Genomic DNA, 19,136 nt, shown 5'->3' on the forward strand with positions numbered 1-19,136 from the left:
CCAAATTGCATTGAACAAAACTGGCGTAAGTTCGAAACAGCAGAAAGACATCATACAATTTTTACAGGTGGTTATATCCGCCCAAGCTAGATTTACGTACTATTACAGTCAAAAAAAAGCTCTATAATTGCTGTCATACCGTGCTCGACACGCGGAAGAAGATTCAATCTCTTAGTGGAATAGAATTTAGAAGGTTTCCTCAAGTCAAAAATTTACTATATCCACATTAATACTAGCATCCAATTTGGTCCAAACTTTGGAAGATAGATTTAATCGGAATCAGAAATATTGTACCTTATTTAGTCTTTGTGTCCTGCTCACAACAATATACAGTCGGACCTCGATTATCCGTGATGGTCGGGACCGGAGGCATTACGGATAATCGATTTTCCCGGATAATGGAGGCAATGCTTTTATGCAGTATTTGAACATATTTTTTAAGTAAAAATTGCATAATATTGTACAATAATATGAAAATCTGCAGTTTTTATTAAATTTGTTACGGTAATCCACCAATTTTAGAAGGAAACATAATATCAACATCAACAGATTCATCTGAATTGACTTTGTCCCATGTTTTTGTGATACGGTAAATACACAAATTGTGATATACCGGAGAATTTTCAGTTTTCGTTTGTTTACTTTTTTGTAAGCTTAATCAAATTAATTGGAAAGTGTGTTTTTACTCCCGGGTAATGGAGTTTATAACGAAAAATAGAAGAAATGGAAAAAAGTCCAACATTTCTTTTCTATCACGGATCGATTCGATCGATTCACGGATAATCGAGGTTCAACTGTATATAAAGATTTTGTACAGTAAGTTGTCTAAAGATGGGAAAGAAAAAAAAAAACAATTAAAAAAGTATCAGTCTATAGAATTATACCCTCAGTGTGTGACTTCCGTATTGTCAGTTTCTTTGTATTCGTGCATGAAACTAGGGGTTCTTTGCACCATATTCAGGACTCCATTTAAGATCCATTTTAGTTGGTGTCCGTAGGGCTTTAGGGTAACGATCTTCGTCAGTATAGACTTTCACACTAAAAAGAGGACTACCTGCTGTTAAAATGTCAAAACGATCCCAGGTCCCTAAAGATCACATTTGCAAAATATTTTGAAATTTTGTATTGGGGGTTACCAAAAAGAGTGGATCGTCATTTATTTTTAATATTTTAAGAGTGAAAGAAATGTTACCATGCTCAAAGGTTGAGCCCATGCCAATGGCAATCGCTTCGTTTGATAGTTATCGTCAGATATTTGGAACATTCGTGGAAGCATGGATTTGCCCACGAAAAGGACCACAAGAAGTACATTCGGTAAAATTGTCAAACGATCCACAAACAGCCCAAACTGCCCCTAAGCAAGAATGGTAAACTTTGGTGAGGGATGTTCCCGAAGATGGTCTATATTTACGTCGACCATAAATGCCCAAAGACGTAACCCACAAAACCAAAACTTTACAGGAGGAGCAAAAAACGTTATAAAATGAAAAGCTATTCTATAGAATATCAATCTTAAGAGGCCGAGTATTTGGAGTATTATCAATCATGTACGAATGGTTGTAAATAATGAATCTAAAACCGCGAAAACGCTTGGTTTTGGGATCCGTCATTACATAAATATCTGCAATTTTATCCCATTTTCCGAAATGCCATTTCTTGAATAGGATCGTTATTTTTGAACGTAGAAGCTTGAAATTTTGCCAGAGCATGTATTTTAGCTTTATGTATCAGATTCAATAGAAAAACGAATTTCGATTTTCATGTGGGTTACTTCGGGCATTTATGATGACGATATACAAATGTGTAAAAAGTTACAGACCCAAAAAGAGGACAGAAAACCTTTGGATGTCTTCTAAAGAACACAGAAGACTTTGGGGTCTTCTAATGACAACAGAAAATCTTTGGAGGTGCTCTTAAGACAACAAAAGACTTTTGAATGGACTTCTAAAGCCAATAGGAGGCCTTTGGAGGTTTTCTTAAGATAATACAACACCTTTGGAGGCCTTCACCTTTGGTTCCCTTCTTGGAACTTGATGTACGTTTGTAAGAAATACGCAAAGTTTATGATCATCAGTCATTTGAGTTGGTGCCGGCGAGACTTAGAGCTTTAGGGACATTATCTCTGAAAGTATGGACTTGCCCCGAAAAAGAAAAAAATGTACCGCCGTGAAAGATAAGATAATAACGATCCGAGAAGTTTACCTAAACTGCTGATCTATGTTTGAAAGAAATATTACGATGGGCAAAGTTTGGACCAAATCGAGTTCTCCCTTTCCCTGTACCACTTTAACGAAAAAAGTTGAACTTTAATGGGGGGAAGGACCCAAAGAAGTGGACCGAAGTGGAATTTTCCCTTGCCAATAATTTTGATTGGTATATTTCCTGACCATAGAGAAATTAAAAAAAACGAATTGCAGCTGATTCGGCTGAAAAGCTTTGGTGGCTACACCAAACCTTGGAGGTCTTCTAAAGAACACAAAAGACTTTTGGACGTCTTCTAGAGGCAACTAATGACCATTGGAGGTCTTCTATATATAGCAGTAGACGCTTGGAGATCTTTTATAGACAACAGAAGATCTCTTGAGGTCTTCTAAACACAAGACCTTTGGTAATCGTCTAAAGGCACTTAAAGATCTTTGGAGGTCTTCTAAAGCCAACAGAAGATCTATGGAGGTCTTCTAAAGACAATCGCAGGCCTTTGCAGGTCTTCTTAAGAAAACCGAAGACCTTTGGACTTCTAAAGAAAATAGAAGATTTTTGGAGGTCTTCTTAAGATAATACAACACCTTTGGAGGCCTTCAAACACCATAAACGGGTACTTCCCTTCTTGGAACTTGATGTACGTTTGTAAGAAATATGCAAAGTTTCGGATCATCAGTCATTTGAGTTGGTGCCGGCGAGACTTAGAGTTTTTGGGACATTATCTTGTAACGTCGTGAAAGAGGTCGCAAGCACAACCTGCTGCAAAAAAAAATTAATAACGATCCGAGAAGTTTACCTAAACTGCTGATCTATGTTTGAAAGAAATATTACGATGGGCAACGTTTGGACCAAATCGAGTTCTCCCTTCCTCCCTTTACCACTTTAACGAAAAAATTGAACTTTAATGGGGGGAAGGACTCGAAGAAGTGGTCCGATATGGCTCATCGTCAAACTTGATCTAAATTTTGGACAACATATTAGGAGAACCAAATTTTGCATCAAATCGGTTGATTTGTTCGAGAATTATCATGCGTGCCAGCCAGTCAGACGGACGGACGTAGCTACATTGACTACAAATTGTCTGAAACGGATTTCGTCTAAACATTCTTGTGGTCTAAAACCATAAAACAATTTCGTCGTATCAAAGTGCACTATTAGGATAGCTCAGCATAACATCGTCAATGCTGCTGAGCTACGATATCTTTTAATTTTCCAGTTGCGTATTCGCTGAAAATATGAAAGCTTTGCAGTTAGTAATAGAATGGACTGATCATCTTACTATCATTGACGCAACTTGAAATGGACGAATTGTCTTGTAAATGCAAATGTATGATTCATTTTTAAATTACACTATGCAACACTGAAAATGCAAACAACTTCTGGTATGCATTTTTTACCATATTTAGACTAAAAAAAACCCTAGTAGGGTTTTGTCCTGTCAGATCCAGTTCGGGTTTTATGGCCTCATCTAAACCGGGCTAAATCTATACTTTTTTGCAATTATCAGGCCTTTATCTCAGAAACGAATAGGAATTTGGCCTTGCTGTCTTTAGCAATATTGTAGCCCTAAACTAGTTTGAAAAAACCACATAAGAAAAACTCCATCTAGGGCATCAAAATATAGAAAATATTACATAATTGCTGAAATTCTGTTCAGTATCGTCTAAACTATTGGGAGTTGAACAATGTAACCTTTTGCAAAAATCTTCCAAATAAAGTTCTCAACATTTCTATAGAACATTCTGAAACTCTAAAATGCTTACTTCATGTTGTTTCAGCGGTATTTTGCTTTATATCTTTTACAGCACCTATTTCAAACACAGTTCACACCAACAGTTTTTTCTCGCATTTCGGATTTCACTACATTATTGACATTTTCATTAACCCCCTGTTTTTGTAACTATTTTTTGTTCGTTCGTCTATGTTCGTAATAATTTGAGCGTCCATAACTCTGCCCTTAAATGACATACAGATCTAATTCTTCGTAAACACGTTCTATATATAGTTAAGAATTCCTCATTCAAAAATCAGCGTTCCACATTTGCGCTAAGGCGAGTAAATCGATCTTAAAAATTTGACAATTCGTGTGAGAACATAAAATTTTTTTACAAAAACTGGGGGTAAATCATCTTTGAAAAATATACTGAAAACAACGGCATAGAGGCATTCTACAACAAATGTTCTGAAGAGTTGTGTATTACATTCCAGGGAATATTTTTCCAGAAGAAAAAATTCAGAAAAATTTAACGGTTTTGGAGATACGGTGCGAAACGGTGTGAAAGCAAAACTGAACTAGGGTTTCTTGTCGTCTGGGTTGTACTTTCAAAAAATCCTCAGTTCGAATTGTTTGCACAAGATCACCTTAAAAATGTTGCACAGTGTTACCAACAATAGATAGAAAATAATCTATTTTGGCTTGTTGAATGTTGCGATATTAATAGGCAAAATTGATTTTTCATCACAATCTATAAATAAGTAAAAACTATATGTAGTAAATAAAATAAATTAGAAGTGTTCTTCATAATTAATTTGTGAATTGTTGCATTACATGATATATGTATCTTCTCTCTCCCAAAAGAGACAAGAGAAACCAATAAGTATACTCCGAATCATATTACCCCAATGATATAGGACAAAAATGCTTGCATTTAAAAAATTAAAATTTTCTCCCAACTTTTACAAATTGTGTAGTTTAGCGGTGAGATGTCTATATTTTTATCACACTATAATTCAAATTTTAAGCCTATGGGAACATTTTGCAACCCATATATATTTCATTATTTCCCTAAAGTACAATCAAATATACAATTAGCAAAAGTGGTGTGGCGCTCACTCAGTAAAATGGATGGTAAAAATGTCAAACAAAAGCTATTTTGGTGGTTTTGGCTAACAAAGTTAAGTATCCAAAAGAAAACTTAGATGCTTTAGAAACTATAAAAAATGTGTGTTTTAAAATAATCGTTTCTTTATATCAATAATAATAATAATAAAAAATAATATAATAGTTAAAAATAGTATATATTATGTGTATAATAATGTATAATGTAAAATACAACAAATACCGATTGTGTGTGACAATTGATCTTCTTATGTGAATGACGTACAATTACAATACATAATAGTAATAATAATAAAAAAAAACTAAAAACAGAAACTATAGGAAAGCGTTAGGAAAGACAGGGGGAGTAGTTTTAAGTATGTTTTCTATACAGTTGCGTTTGTATGAAGGCGAAGGGGTGGGTGGTGGATGGCGGAATGTGTAGCGGTCAATATGCTTACTTGGTATTGGGGTGTTGACCGGAAATTGTGAATTTTGTTTTGAAATTGTTGTTGTTTGATTGTTTGGCTTTAAGAAAGCTCTTCACAATTTGCAATTTCATGTACAGAGAAAAAAGTTAAGAGATATGTTTTATTAACATTGGTTTATTTAAAGTGCTACTAACACGATTGTCAAGTATTATATATAGGATGTAAATATCTTAACGGGGGAGGGGCATCGAAACGACGATATGGAATGCTTGGAATAAATTTGATTTGTTGCATCAATGTCTTTTTGTTTTTCTTCTTTTTTGTTTGGTGTTTTAAGTAACGGCCGTAATAAAAAATTGTTGTTTTTTTACATCAGTTCATTGGCCAAAGCAATCAACGGACGGAAATTTTTTCAAACAGTAGTGATAGGTAGGTAGTTCATAGTCTTAATAATATTAGCGCATAATCATTTCTGTGCTGCTTAACAAAACAAAATCATATAGCAAGCAGCAGAGTTAATAGTGATAATCATAATCATAATAATATTTGTGGTAATTGTAAAGGAGATACGTCAAAACAGTTGAAGTTGAATTTTGTTTAGCAAAAGATAACTTAGGTTCCCATACAATACACGAATTGTTCTGTTCTTTGTTGTTGTTATAGTAGTTAACATTACAATAAAATACATAGACCTTTCAAAGATGTAGAACACCATCTCTGGACTCAACAATTGGTGGGCCACCGGCTACCGGACCACCAGCAGCTAATTGATGTGGATGTGTTGGTTGATCATCTAACGTTATACCTGTCATATCAACAATCTCATCTTGATCATCCTGATCCAATTCATCGGATGTATTTGTGTGATTGGTATGATGAGAACCGCTCGATAATTGACTAGTCCGCGAGAAGGAACCACGACGTGGAGATGTCAATGTCCTTTGGTTGGCCGGTTTAAAGGTGATGATTAGATTTGAGCTATTGGCCACCATCATATCAGTAACCTAGGTACGAAAAATACATATATATGGCAACATTTAATTAGTATCATGTTAATTGTTGAACAATGTTAATTATCATGGAGATGTTTATGAAGAAATAAATAAAAAACTATAGCGGTATTCACTCATTGTGGTAGATTTACAACTCTTGTTAATGTACTATATGTACCAGGGTTTTTTTACAACGAAGTGTGAATGTCTTTTTTGTGAATATCGTAAACAAATCAAAGCATCTTAACGTCGTCGAAAGTCTATCTTTTAGTTTCAGTTTTATTACACTTTTTTCATAAAAAATTATTTTTTTCTTGGCCTCCATTATTTTATTATCTTTTATTCTTTTTATTTTTCCCATTTTTCCACCAAAAAACAAAACTCCAACATAAAATAAAACTCACAACAAAGTGATGGCACAACAATCAGCTGTTCTAACCCTTGTAAAAGTACAATGGAATGTTTACAAGACTTTTAGGTCGAGTAAATTAACAACCCTGTGGTAAATTAAACTTTCATGTATTTTGTTGTTGTGGTATTGTAAACACTTGTAGATCTACAATATTAACAACATGTACAAGATCTACAATGCCACTTTACAACGATGAGTGAATACCGCTTATATATTTTTGGGTTCAGTTTTAATACTGTTTGCCTATCATTGAAATCACTCAAAGTAAAAAATGTTTTTAGATTTTTTTTTTCAAAATTTTGTGAACTTCTTTCGGGATGTACGAAATTGACGAAAAATATTGGCCTCTTTGGAATTTTGTAAATATCCCCAATAAATGTGGACCCTTGCCAATAATTTTGATTGGTATATTTCCTGACCATAGAGAAATCGAAAAGCCGAATTGCAGCTGATTCGACTGAAAAGCTTTGGTGGCTACACCAAGGACAGAAAAACTTTGGAGGTCTTATAAAGAACACAAAAGACTTTTGGATGTCTTCTAAGGGTAAATACACATTTTTCAGATGTAATTCGAATTATTTTACTTGTAATTCGAGAATTTTATTTGTAATTCGTAACATTTCATTTGTAATTCGAATTATTCCACTTGTAATTCGAATTATTCCGTTTGTAATTCGAATTATTCTATTTGTAATTCGAATTATTCTATTTGTAATTTGAATTATTCCATTTGTAATTCGAATTATTCTATTTGTAATTCGAATTATTCCATTTGAAATTCGAATTATTCCATTTGTAATTCGAATTATTTTATTTGAAATTCGAATTATTCCATTTGTAATTCGAATTATTTTATTTGAAATTCGAATTATTTTAGTTGAAGTTCGAATTATTCCATTTGTAATTCGAATCATTTTATTTGTAATTTCAAATAAGATAATTCGAATTACAAATGGAATAATTCGAAATTCAAATGGAATAATTCAAATAACAAATGGAATAATTTCAATTACAAAAAGAATAATTCGAATTACAAATGGAATAATTCGAATTACAAATGGAATAATTCGAATTACAAATAAAATAATTCGAATTACAAATGGAATTCTCGAATTACAAATGAAATGCTACGAATTACAACTCAAATGTTTCGAATAACATCTGAAAAAGGTGTAATGACCATTGGAGGTCTTCTATATATAGCAGTAGACGTTTGCAGGTCTTTTATAGACAACAGAAGATCTCTTGAGGTCTTCTAAAGACGATACAAGACCTTTGGAAGTCGTCTAAAGGCACCTAAAGATCTTTGGAGGTCTTCTAAAGCCAACAGAAGATCTATGGAGATCATCTAAATACAATCACAGCTCTTTGCAGGTTTTCTTAAGACAACCGAAGGAGGTTTTCTAAAGACAACAGAAGACCTTTGGAGGTCTTCTAAAGCCAACAGAAGACCTTTGGAGGTCTTCTAAAAACAACAGAAGACCTTTGGATGTCTTCCAAAGCCAACAGAACACCTTTTGAGGTCTTCTAAAGACAACAGAAGACCTTTGGAGTTCTTCTAAAGACAACAGAAGACCTTTGGAGGTCTTCTAAAGCCAACAGAAGACCTTTGGAGGTCTTCTAAAGGCAACTGAAGAATTTTGAGGTCTTCTAAGCCAACAGAAGACCTTTGGAGGTCTCATTAAGGCAACTGAAGACCTTTGGAGGTCTTCTATATATAGCAGAAGACCTTTGGATGTCTTTTATAGACAACAGAAGATTTCTTGAGGTCTTCTAAAGACAACACAATACCTTTGGAGTTCTTCTAAAGACAACAGAAGACCTTTGGAGGTCTTCTAAAGCCAACAGAAGACCTTTGGAGTTCTTCTAAAGACAACAGAAGACCTTTGGAGGTCTTCTAAAGCCAACAGAAGACCTTTGGAGGTCTTCTAAAGGCAAATGAAGAATTTTGAGGTCGTCTAAGCCAACAGAAGACCTTTAGAGATCTCCTTAAGACAACAGGAGACCTTTGAAGGTCTTCTAAAGAGAACAGAAGATCTTTGGAGGTCTTCTAAAGACAACAGAAGACCTTTTGAGGTCTTCTAAAGTCAACAAAAGACCTTTGGAGGTCTTCCAAAAGCAACTGAAGACCTTTGGAGGTCTTCTAAAGCCAACAGAAGACCTTTAGAGATCTCCTTAAGACAACAGGAGACCTTTGAAGGTCTTCTAAAGAGAACAGAAGATCTTTGGAGGTCTTTGAATGACAACAGAAGACCTTTGGAGATCTTTTTAAGGCAACTGAAGACCTTTGGAGGTCCTCTATATATAGCAGAATACCTTTGGAGGTTTTTTATAGACAACAGAAGAACTCTTGAGGTCTTCTAAAGACAACACAAGACCTTTCGAGGTCGTCTGAAGGCACCTGAAGACCTTTGGAGGTCATCTAAAGCCAACAGAAGACCTTTGGAGGTCTTCTAAAGGCAGCTGAAGACCTTTGGAGGTCTTCTAAAGCCAACAGAGGAGTTTGGAGGCCTTCCAAAGCCAACAAAAGACCTTCGAATTCTTTTATATACAGCAGAAGAGCTTTGGAGTCTTTTATAGACAAAATCTTTAGAATTCTTCTAAAGACAACAGAAGACCTTTTGAGGTCTTCTAAAAGCAACTGAAGACCTTTGGAGGTCTTCGAAAAGCAACTGAAGTTCTTTGGAGGTCTTCTAAAGCCAACAGACGACCGTTAGAGATCTTAAGACAACAGGAGACCTTTGAAGATCTTCTAAAGAGAAAAGAAAAGATCTTTGGAGGTCTTCTAAAGACAACAGAAGACCTTTCGAAGTCTTCTAAAGCCAACAGAGGACTTTGGAGGCCTTCCAAAGCCAACAGAAGACCTTTGGAGGTCTTCTAAAGCCAACAGAGGACTTTGGAGGCCTTCCAAAGCCAACAGAAGACCTTCGAGTTCTTTTATAAACAGCAGAAGAGCTTTGGAGGTATTTTATATACAAAATCTTTAGAATTCTTCTAAAGACAACAGAAGACCTTTTGAGGTCTTCTAAAAGCAACTGAAGACCTTTGGAGGTCTTCTCAAAGCAACAGTAGACCTTTGGAGATCTTCTTAAGACAATAGGAGACCTTTGATGGTCTTCTAAAGAGAAAATAAGATCTTTGGAGGTCTTCGAAAGACAACAGAAGACCTTTGAAGATCTTATTAAGGCAAATGAAGAGCTTTGGATGTCCTCTATACATAGCAGAAGACCTTTGGGGGTCCTCTAAAGCCAACAGAAGACCTTTGGTGGTCTTTCAAAGCCAACAGAAGACTTTTGGGAACGGTATTTAAGACAACAGGAGACCTTTGAAGGTCTTCTAAAGAGAACAGAAGATCTTTGGAGGTCTTCTAAAGACAACAGAAGACCTTTTGAGGTCTTCTAAAGTCAACAAAAGACCTTTGGAGGTCTTCCAAAAGCAACTGAAGACCTTTGGAGGTCTTCTAAAGCCAACAGAAGACCTTTAGAGATCTCCTTAAGACAACAGGAGACCTTTGAAGGTCTTCTAAAGAGAACAGAAGATCTTTGGAGGTCTTTGAATGACAACAGAAGACCTTTGGAGATCTTTTTAAGGCAACTGAAGACCTTTGGAGGTCCTCTATATATAGCAGAATACCTTTGGAGGTTTTTTATAGACAACAGAAGAACTCTTGAGGTCTTCTAAAGACAACACAAGACCTTTCGAGGTCGTCTGAAGGCACCTGAAGACCTTTGGAGGTCATCTAAAGCCAACAGAAGACCTTTGGAGGTCTTCTAAAGGCAGCTGAAGACCTTTGGAGGTCTTCTAAAGCCAACAGAGGAGTTTGGAGGCCTTCCAAAGCCAACAAAAGACCTTCGAATTCTTTTATATACAGCAGAAGAGCTTTGGAGTCTTTTATAGACAAAATCTTTAGAATTCTTCTAAAGACAACAGAAGACCTTTTGAGGTCTTCTAAAAGCAACTGAAGACCTTTGGAGGTCTTCGAAAAGCAACTGAAGTTCTTTGGAGGTCTTCTAAAGCCAACAGACGACCGTTAGAGATCTTAAGACAACAGGAGACCTTTGAAGATCTTCTAAAGAGAAAAGAAAAGATCTTTGGAGGTCTTCTAAAGACAACAGAAGACCTTTCGAAGTCTTCTAAAGCCAACAGAGGACTTTGGAGGCCTTCCAAAGCCAACAGAAGACCTTTGGAGGTCTTCTAAAGCCAACAGAGGACTTTGGAGGCCTTCCAAAGCCAACAGAAGACCTTCGAGTTCTTTTATAAACAGCAGAAGAGCTTTGGAGGTATTTTATATAAAAAATCTTTAGAATTCTTCTAAAGACAACAGAAGACCTTTTGAGGTCTTCTAAAAGCAACTGAAGACCTTTGGAGGTCTTCTCAAAGCAACAGTAGACCTTTGGAGATCTTCTTAAGACAATAGGAGACCTTTGATGGTCTTCTAAAGAGAAAATAAGATCTTTGGAGGTCTTCGAAAGACAACAGAAGACCTTTGAAGATCTTATTAAGGCAAATGAAGAGCTTTGGATGTCCTCTATACATAGCAGAAGACCTTTGGAGGTCCTCTAAAGCCAACAGAAGACCTTTGGTGGTCTTTCAAAGCCAACAGAAGACTTTTGGGAACGGTTTATTTGAACATCTACAATGATGTATGTGTACTCACCTGATCTAATGTCTTTCCAGCAACTTCAATACCATTCACTTCAATAACCTCATCGTTGACTGCCAACAGACCAGTACTCTCGGCCAAACCACCCGGCACCAAACGTGATATAAATATACCAGGCTGTTTTTCCAAACCCGTTGGTGTTACACGCACCGATGTACCATCGCGTATATAGAAGCCCAATGGTTTATCACTACCATGCTTTAACAAACGTACCCTTCGATGTGTTTCGGGTACAATATGTACATCGATAATCTGGGATACTTGTCGAAAATCGTGTGGCATTGATATAGGAGGTGCTCTCGGTCTACCAGGTGTTTGTCCCAATATATGACTGATACTGAATGGTGCTCGTCGGCCATTGTTGCTATATTCTAAATCTTCTTCACGTTGTACAATAACTCGTAGTATGGGTTGGGCGGTTTTCAAGGCACGTGCAAAATTGTCATCATTATTGATCGGCAGTAGTCCTTGATCTCGTGGATCGATATATTGTATGACAAATTTGATATTGGCTAAGCCGTGTAATTGACATAGCAGATTGTTGAAACTTTCAAAACTTGGCGGTTCATCGCTGCGTTTTAGACCGATTCGTCGAAATTCGGCATCAAACTGTAAAAAGAAAGATGAAAAGGAAAGAATTGGTTAGTAAGTAGTTATGATACGTAATTTTGTACGAAAAAAAACATGGAACGAAATAAAAAAACTGTAAATCAAATATCATCCTAGAAGGTGTTTATAGACAAGGGGACAATTGGAACAGAAGAGGGAATGCAACAGTATTATGGTTACCAGAATTGATTCTTCTTCTTTATTTGCGTATCCGATATTCGGATGTAAAGCGATCATACAATATTATTGTTTACATATTCAAAAATGTATTTCAAAATATAGATATTATCTAAGTGTATGTAAGTTCTCGATTTTTAGCGGCATATAGTAAGTTGGTTTCATCTCTGTATCCCGTCCAATCTTGAGTATAATTTCTGTTGTTTTGTGTAACTAGATGGCAAAATGTACTTTGTTACTATAACGTTAAATAAATAAATAAAAAAATAAATAAATGTTTTTTTAGCCAGTATGTCTCCCTCCTGCCTCTGTTTCGGTTTCCTTCTATTTTGCTTTTTATAATGTTTTGTATAAATTTGTATTTTTCATTTCTCCTAAGACCTAAGTATGAGATTTTTCGCGATTTAACAGTATGCAGGAGTTGTCTGTCATGGTTCATTCTTCGAAGAACTTCCTGGTTTATTATGTGTGCAGTATATGGTATTCTTAAAATTCGTCGATATATCCATATTTCGAAAGCTTCGAGTTTCTTCTCATCTGCACTTTTAATAGTCCAGGTTTCGACTGCATATAGTATCACTGACCAAATGTTACATTTCACAAATCTTATCTTTGTTGCTAAGGTTATGTCATGATTTGTTAGCACGGTTTTATATTTGAAAAAGTTATCTCTAGCCAGAATTGATTAGAAATTACTTTTGGTTCCGAATTTTGTTGCATCGTATCGGATTGAGAAGAAGCCGTACCAGGCTTTGGGCCGACTGAGAGATCATAATCCTCATTGTGAGAGTGGGAAACACCTCCACAATACCCAAGCATTATCCGACAAGATTTGCTTTGTAAAGACCACAGAGGTTTCAATGGTGGAAGATAAATTGTGGTTGCCGCGATCCAGGGTAGCAGAAAGGAATCAATAAGGAAAAAGACATCATTAATGCTGCAGCTGATTCGTAGTACGAACTATAGTCTCCCCATAGATATAGAAAGTATATTTATTTGAATTCAATGGGCTAGCCGGTGAACGAAATTGGAAACGGAACTAATTATCTGAGGACGACGGTTATTTACACCGGCAATTTTTAAAACAACCACCCTATTGTGGTCAGAGAAGACTAGTGTCGTTTGCGATTTCCTTCACAGTATATGGCGCAGACACCCCGACAATGGTGAAATGGACGGAATTAAAACGGTGATAGATTAGCGACGGGGAATTTGGTTTCCTATTGCACCAGTCTGTTCAATACAGACCTATCTCGCTTGAGCCTCGCTCTAATGCCCCGTACATGGAATGTATGGGGGTAGCAGTCAGGTATAGAATTTACGAGGTAGGGTTGCTGAACGTGGAGTTGTATTGTTATCCCTCCCTTAAATTACTTAATTTTAAATTATAATGGCATTATGTTGTAGTGTACAGCCTTAAGGTCGAACGACTGGGCATACGAGAATTGAAATAACAAAAAAAAAATGGGGATGTACGATTCTATGGGGCTATATGAAGACGATGACCTATAACGACAGATTTCAGGTGGAAAGCTATAACCCCCCAACGAAGACTAAATACCAAATTTCAGCAATAATGAGGCTAAAAGCTTCAAAATACTGAAAATCGGAGGTACCGTTCAATGGGCGATATATCAAAACGCGGACCTACACCTACAATTCTCTGTTGGAATGTGTCATACCTCTGTCGAAGACTAAACAACAAATTTCAGTCATTTCGGTTGGTCATTGTGACTAAAACTTTCAAAATACCGATAATCGGGAGGTACGGTTCATCCCAGTTGTTTGTCCTGCAGATTGTAAGTCAATAATAAGTACATGTACCAAAATGTATGCACCTACGATAACTTCTTATATTTTTGGCCACAGTTAATATGAACTCGCGACATAGTGAACCGTGTGATAGAACAGTGATGGTGGCGCACTACTTTTTAGAATCCTTTGATACTGTCAAGCACTCCACACTATTTAAGGATATCGAACAGCTAACTCTCCGGACATGTTTGAAACGTCGGATAATCAATTATATGTGTGGACGTCAGTCGTACGTGTGATTCAGGAACAAGAAGTCCAAGCCCCGTAGAGTGAAACGGAGTTTCCCAAGGTTACTGTTGTATCTTCCGCCCCGTCCAGACGGCACTGAGATAGTAACGTATTCGAAGGATTGTACGATCTTGGCATCAGTTAAATTAACAAAATTTTTCACGCAAGGAATATGCAAATATCGCCACTAAATCTACGGCCACTCTGTTCACCACGTGGACGGCAGAGGTGAGAACAGAGTTGAATGGATGGTATAATAATTCTGACCACAAACTACCCCAATATTCTTGTCTGCGACAAGCTGAGATGTAGGAACAAGGCGTCAAGTCCCTAGCCGGCAGCACTTGGTATACAGATAATGAAACCTCGTCTATTTTAGACTTAGCTTAACTTAGAGGTTTTGGACCGGTATGTCAGGAAGCAAAAATTTGCTCACGAAAAACATATTGGGTGTACAACTTAATACTGACCATTTTAAAACATATGACAATACCATTCAGACATCGATCATTCAAACTCAGTATTCGTTTGGAGCCAAATTGCAAGCACACTTACTTTTTAAAGCTTTGAATATGTCGTACTTTGTATCGAAAAATTATGTTTTGCGTGGACGTCTGAAAACTTTCTTTAATTTCAAAACAACTTCGGCTGAAAGTCATAGATTATTGGCAGAGGCTTACGGTAATCACACTCCCTCTGAAAAAAACTTTTTGAAGATGGTTGGCGTGATTCAATAGCGGTGATTTTGGCATAGATGACAAGGAGTAGCCTGGTTAACCAAACAAATTTTAAAGCTGAGGAATTGGAAGCATTACTCCATGAAGATTGGTGCCAAACACAAGAAGAAATTGCATTACCACTCTGAGTCACAGAACAAGCAATTCCAAACGTTTGAAGGCATTAGAATTCATTCAAAAGCAGGGATTGGGTCCGAGAGACTCAATTCAAGAAGACAACGCTCGGCCAAAGGTTGCAATACCGACCAAGAACTATTTGGAAAGCGGTGGGAAATATTGACCCACCCGCTGTAAAGCCCAGACATTGCCCCTTCAGACTACCTCTTGTTTTAATCGATGCAGAACACCCTATGCGGAACGCGTTTCACTCCAGAAGTGGATATCAGAAATTGGGTTTATTCATACTTTCCCTCGAAACAGAAGAAGTTCTTTTGGCACGGAATGCATATGCTTCCAGAAATATGTTAAAAAGTATGTATTGGCAAATGATTTACAATACTCTGAACAATGTAGTTATTTATGTTGGTATCCAACGTTTCGTGACCAGTAAGGATACCTGCTAGCCTACTAACAGGTATCCTTACTGGTCACTTGGGCCTACAAGCTCATCTGCATAAAATTAAATGCGCAGATAATAGCTTATGCAGGGCATGCGGAGAAGACGACGAAACGTTGGAACACTTTCTTTGATAATTCCCAGCTTTCGCAAAATCAGAAATTTGTTAAAAAGTATTGGCAAATGATTTACAATACTCTGAACAATGTAGTTATTTATGTTGGTATCCAACGTTTCGTGACCAGTAAGGATACCTTCTAGCCTACTAACAGGTATCCTTACTGGTCACTTGGGCCTACAAGCTCATCTGCATAAAATTGAATGCACAGATAATAGCTTATGCAGGGCATGCGGAGAAGACGACGAAACGTTGGAACACTTTCTTAGCCAATTCCCAGCTTTAGCAAAATCAGGTCCCTGTCTTTAGGGACCGACACTATACCGGGACTTAATCAGATACCGGTAAATGATGTTAAACAGTTAAGGGATTTTGTTAAGTGCACAGAATTCCTAAACTAATAAAGAGACCAAATATGACCCTTTCTTCAATTAGTCTAGAGTGCACAACAGGCCTACTCTGGCTTAAGTCTATGTCTATTGGACATGTGGCGACTTGCGCCCCTCTTTTCAACCTAACCTAACCTATGTTGGTATCTTAATAAACGCGCATTTCAAGCAAAAAAATGGACATTATTAAGTTGTACACCCAATAATAACGATGTAAACAGGACCACAAGGAGTAGCAAAAGAATCTTTGAACAGATTCTGAACTGCACTTTAATAAAAATGTTGAACTTTTGTGGCGAGGTACCCTAAGGAAACGACCTATATGGACCATTTTGGAAGTTAAACTATAAAGGACAAAATATTACGAAGGTCAAATTATAGCCGAATCAGCCACTACACTTTGCACCATAGGGGTTTTTATATCTTTAGAGCCATTTACTCAGCCCCTGAAAAACTTGTAGCGTCCGTAATGGGGGCAGCGAATTCAACTTGCTACAACAAAATCAAATCGATTTGTGGGCAGTTCATAAACTGCACTTTTCCGAAATGTTGTGTGAGAGGTACCCGAAGAAGTGGACCAACATAGTCCATATTTGAGCCTAATCTATGTCTCGCAGAAATATTACGATGTGCAAAGCATGGACCAAACCAGTCACTGCCTTCGAAAGTTATTGTGCACACCATTTTAGCGAAAAGTTTTTAACTTTTGTGGGGGAGGTAACCGAAGGGTGGGCCGATATGACCCATCTTCTAAGTTTGGTCAAAATGGTGTCATAGGGAGTTTTAAAAATGTTTGTACCATTTTCTTAGGAAGTAATGGGGGCAACGAACACAAGTAGTTGCAAAAAGAATCAAAGTGATTTGAGAGCAGGCCTTGAATTGCACTTTTCCGAAATTTTGGGTTGGAGGTACCCGAAGGAGTGGACCGATATGACCAATTTTTCGAACTTAAACTAAGTTTAGAGAGAGTATTACCAAAGTCGAATTTTGGACCAAATCGGTTAATCCGATCGAGAGTTATCGTGCGCTCCAGCCAGCCAGACAGACGGACATAGCTAAATCAACTCCAAATTGTCTGAAACGGATTTCGTCCAAACATACTTGGTGTCTAAAATCATTATTTCGGATGACACGTTTTTATCCCGCTATGAAAGTGTATACAACATACCATCATTAGCATAAATGCTAAGGGCATAAACACTGTTACAACAACAAATATCTTACCAGATTATATTGACTTAATAAGTCGATCAAATCGGGCCGTAATATCCATCTTGAGACAACAATATCATTGTTAGCGGCTATGCGATAAAATATATCGTCATCATATATGATGGTAGGCCTTCGGTCGGGAATTTATGACTTTACCTATGGACAGATTTCATCACCGGCTACATCATAAAATCAAATCAAGGTTACTTAGTAAACTTTTCGTAAACACGGTCCCAAGGGATATCGAAGAGATCATAAACCACACTCAAGCAGGACTGTTCAGCAATGCCCCAAATTTCAAGAAGTATGTACTACCTTACAAAATACATATTTATATAATAGTAATAAGGATAGTAATGGCTAAGAACGGTGAAAATGTAATGGTAATCCGACAGATGACCTTAAAATTATGTCCCTGAACCACGACCAATAAATCTTGTTTACACCGACAATAACAATAGCTCCTCAATTCTCCCTCCTTCTGTAACGCCCTTTAATTGTTGATCTTACAGTCTGTTCTGAGTAGTAGTTTCGATATTATTCTGCACCCTAATTCTACAGCTTAATGATTTGCATACTTGTTGTTTTTATTTGTTTAAGTTTTCATTCAAAAACACACATCTATCTACAAGTACACAAACTTTTGTTAATTATAAGAATTGCATTAGAAATTATTTAAGCATACCTATTGAATGATTAGACACAACAACAACGAAAAATATTTATAGCAACATTGGCATTCAACAAGTCACTGACACGAACGAAATACTTACATATCGACATTGTATTGAAATTAAATTAAAATACAAATAAAAAGCGATCAACTCCCCCTAACTACTAATTTTACCCCACCACAATGCATCAGTAACAGAGCAGAACAGACTTCTTCTAATTATATTTGCAATGCCTGTAAATGAAAGAACGATAGCAACAGGTATTGTTGGCTTTTCGATATAACAACAACACTTTTCATCATAACAAAAAATATCTTTTCACAAGCGATATGATATAAAAGACAGAAGAATTTAATGTGGGGCCTAGTAAACATGGAAAACGGGCGTATACAAAAGTAACAAAAATAACAGGAGAGAATATGCAAACTATGAATCACTGACATCCGTCCATTCCATAACACAGATTACACATAACACACGGCCAAGCACGTCCAACAAAACATGATTTAAAACACAGCATATCCAAGTTCCAATTATTGCCATTAAACTTGAAACTTGGCTTACACACCACTCACTTATGTGCGTTGCACAAAAAGTTTTTCCTTGGTTTTTATTACCTTTGATTTCACTTCAATTATATTTGTTGCTACATTTGGTAATGTGTGAAACTTATTTTTCGACATTTTCTGTTCACAAATTCACTGGAGATTTTTCTTTTCTTCGGATATTTCGATTTAAACCATTTACAGTTTCCCGTGTTATGGTTGTTATTGAGGCACTTGTAGGTGGTTTCTTAATTGTTGGAATTTATGATTTTTTCTACTTGAATTTAAAATAAAAATAAAAAAGGAAAAAATGTTTTACAGTAGAAAATATGAACACACACACACATTTACAAAAACTTCATAAACCGAGAAGAAGAAGATGCAGTGGCGTATTCATTGGGAAATGATAGCTATCATATTATCGGAATTGATGGAATGGAACGAATAAGACCGATAACATCGAATACTAGCGTGTTATGGAGATGCCATATTGGAGAAAATTCATGTGGAATTTTAATTTGTATCTTTGTTCCTTTACGTTAAAGTTTTAGGCCCATT

General features: G+C 36.5%; 1 protein-coding gene across 1 annotated transcript; it reads right to left on the reverse strand.

The window, feature by feature from the left end:
- Positions 1-5,605: 5,605 nt before the first annotated feature.
- Positions 5,606-18,983, reverse strand: par-6 (partitioning defective protein 6). Its single transcript, XM_073977763.1, has 3 exons — positions 18,651-18,983; positions 11,513-12,127; positions 5,606-6,455 (listed from the first exon to the last, which is right to left on the reverse strand). Exons 1-3 carry the CDS (start codon positions 18,714-18,716, stop codon positions 6,147-6,149), a joined length of 990 nt encoding a protein of 329 aa, XP_073833864.1. The 5' UTR covers positions 18,717-18,983; the 3' UTR covers positions 5,606-6,146.
- Positions 18,984-19,136: the final 153 nt, after the last annotated feature.

The sequence above is a fragment of the Musca autumnalis genome, unplaced genomic scaffold (genome assembly GCF_047663935.1).
Source record: "Musca autumnalis isolate F117 unplaced genomic scaffold, ASM4766393v1 scaffold_3, whole genome shotgun sequence".
NCBI classification, from domain to species: Eukaryota; Metazoa; Arthropoda; class Insecta; order Diptera; family Muscidae; genus Musca; species Musca autumnalis.

Excerpts from the sequence above, each read along its gene's own strand:
- par-6 (XM_073977763.1), bottom strand. The coding sequence starts at position 18,716 with ATGTCGAAAAATAAGTTTCACACATTACCAAATGTAGCAACAAATATA. Across the intron at positions 12,128-18,650 it reads TAATTGAAGTGAAATCAAAG|TTTGATGCCGAATTTCGACG; the intron begins GTAATAAAAACC and ends TTCTTTTTACAG. Across the intron at positions 6,456-11,512 it reads CTGGAAAGACATTAGATCAG|GTTACTGATATGATGGTGGC; the intron begins GTGAGTACACAT and ends TTTCGTACCTAG.